The 2,526-nt window shown below is 46.7% G+C and overlaps 1 protein-coding gene across 3 annotated transcripts in view; it reads left to right on the top strand.

Annotated features, from left to right (window-relative positions):
• The first annotated feature begins 641 nt into the window (after positions 1-641).
• The window catches only part of PAA1 (P-type ATP-ase 1), a 114,239-nt gene continuing 112,354 nt past the window's right edge, over positions 642-2,526 (top strand). For 2 of the 3 annotated variants that reach the window (XR_015264501.1, XM_086789405.1), the window contains exon 1: positions 648-1,192. Coding sequence is in view for 2 of the 3 variants with exons in the window: in XM_086789405.1 (XP_086645531.1) it covers positions 731-1,192 (462 nt within the window). In the remaining variant the exon portion in view is untranslated. Of the gene's footprint in view, positions 1,193-2,526 lie in introns of all 3 variants that reach the window. The other variant, XM_086789406.1, reaches the window with a different exon arrangement.

Below are 2,526 nucleotides of genomic sequence, written 5' to 3' on the forward strand. Positions count from 1 at the left end.
GTGTGTTTCGATGTGTGTATGATATATCTATCTATATATTTAAAAGTGACCATAGCTTATCACCCATCTCTACACATTAAAATTTAATCAAAATTAATTAAATTATGTCGATGTTTGTATTTATATTTTTAAATACATGTATATATGTATAAGTATATGTGTCTATGTATAGGTATATGTATCTAAAACATAATATTATATATACTATATATTTACATGTGTATGTGTGCCGGAGAGAGAGAGAGAGAGAGAGAGTGCTTCTATGTGTGGGAGTGTAAGAAGAGAGAGGGAGTGTGTGCATGTGTGTGTGTGTGTGAGAGAGAGAGAGAGAGAGAGAGAGCGGGTGTGTATGTGTGCATGAGAGAGAGAGAGAGAGAGAGAGAGTTTCAACATTTGAGAGTGTAAGTGATAGAGCATGTGCATGTGTGTGTGTGTGTGAGAGAGAGAGAGAGAGAGAGAGAGAGAGAGATGGTTGTAGAGGGAATAGTTCTTTTGTGGAACCTTGGTCGGCCGCAGCACTGGCAATACTAGTTTTTATTATTTTAGTAAAAAAAGCGAGTACTTAGATCACGTGCCATTTTTATTATTTTAATAAAAAAAGTGTGTACTATAAAGGAGTGAACCCAAACTTTGGGTGGGCTGATTCGTGTGACTAGCATGGTAAATAATTTAGACACGTGGGGAGGACTTATAGAGAGATAACGGGGGCGAGGGGGCGAGGGAGCGAGCTATGGAGAGAGCTATGCTTCACCATCATCGCTTCAGTCCTCTTTCCATCTCCCACCCCTCCATAGCAGCACTTCGCCCCCTCCATCTCCATGTCCCGCCGCCCCTTTTCCCATCGCCCCATCCCGCCACTCGCCTCCACCTCTGGCTCCCTTCTCGCTTCCCTCCCCGCGCCCGCTTCCGCTCCCTGTTTCTCTCATCCATACCTTTCCTCCCTTTTCCCCTTCTCCCTCGTTGCCCTAAACACAGCCATGTGGCCGCAGCTTGCATTTCCAGCTCTGTGTTTGCAGCCGGCGCGGGGGGCGGAGGCCACGGCTTCGGCGGGGGTTCTGGTGGCGGTGGGGGTGGCCATGGCGGGGGGGATGGCTTTGTAGCTCGCGGCAACAGTGCGCAGGCACTCGGCCCAGAATCCGACGACATTCCGCTCGCGATCTCTGGCGAAGATGTCATCTTTCTCGATGTAGGGGTATGTATCACAGTCTGTATCACCCCAGTACGATGAACATTGTTTTTTTCCATGGCCATACATCGTTTTCTAGGCACTCAGAGCAGTACATGTGTGGATAAAATTGCAAATGTGGGTAGACAATATGCCAGTGGTTGTTTGTGTCCAAATTCATGTTAGGATGAGCTGATGCATGGACTTTACAACCCTAGAGGGACCTTATCAGAAAAATGTTGCTTGCCCACCTTTTGTTTGACTAGATCAATGGGGTGTTCGGTGTGCTGTGGCATATTTTGGAGCCTGAGAATGCTCTCGAGGGCCACACGAGTTGTGAATCCAATGTCCTATGGCATGTTTTGGAGCTTGAGAGCACTCTTACGAGTTGCAAATCCAACCTAAAATTGAGAGACTGATGACTCTGTTCGGTTGCAAGAGTGAATGGTGGAACCATTAGATTTCTCCTCCCCTTGTACTAGTGCCTCTTGCTGAACGAGGAGCTGTATTTGTCCAGTTTTACATAGAACTTTTACTCGTGAGTGTTCAAATTTCCTGGTGTGAATTTTCCTCCATGACGATGCTCAATCAAATGCTTACAGTGGGCAAGAAAGCTCCACAACTTGTGATGCCAGCTAGCAATACCTCGAGATCTTGTAAAACCGGGGGGTGTCCTAAAAAGTGAGCCTTTGAAACTTGGGGATTCTATAAAGTGGCTCTTGAGAGTGAATGAGTGGAACTTGTGGGTCCTATAGATGGTGGGTGGCTCTCCAGGGCAAAACTTTGGAACCTGAGGATCATGTAGAGATGTGGGGTGGACAGGGTCAACGAGAGTGAGCTTGGGGATAGAGATGGTCAATGGAATGTGGCTTTTGAGCCTAGGGAGGTGTGGGGTGCACAGGGTCAATGGGTGGCTCTGGAGAGTGAGCCTAGAGAGGGGGTGGATAGGGTCGATTCGTGGCTCCTGAGAGTGAGCGTAGAAAGGTGTGGGGTGGAGAGGGTTGGTATCAAAAGAAATAATCTCCTCCCCTTGGTTAGGATGGGATGTAGAGTGGAGAAAGAGACTTTGTTGGAACGTAGTGAAGCTCCTTTGATGCGATGATGTGGGGAAAGAGACTCTGTTAGGATGGGATGTAGAGTGTGGAGAAAGAGAGTCTGTTGGAGCATAGTGAAGCTCCTTTGATGCACAAGATGTAACTACATTGGCTAGGTGTGAACGTCCTTGCGCACCGTCTCGCGAACAAATGCTCGTCAACACTTAAAATACCTACTCCTATTGTATATTACCAACAACATCATACACACACACACACACACACACACACACACATACATACATACATACATACATATATACATAC

This window comes from Cibotium barometz, chromosome 53, assembly GCF_041138505.1.
Source record: "Cibotium barometz isolate CiBa-2024 chromosome 53, ASM4113850v1, whole genome shotgun sequence".
Taxonomy (NCBI): domain Eukaryota; kingdom Viridiplantae; phylum Streptophyta; class Polypodiopsida; order Cyatheales; family Cibotiaceae; genus Cibotium; species Cibotium barometz.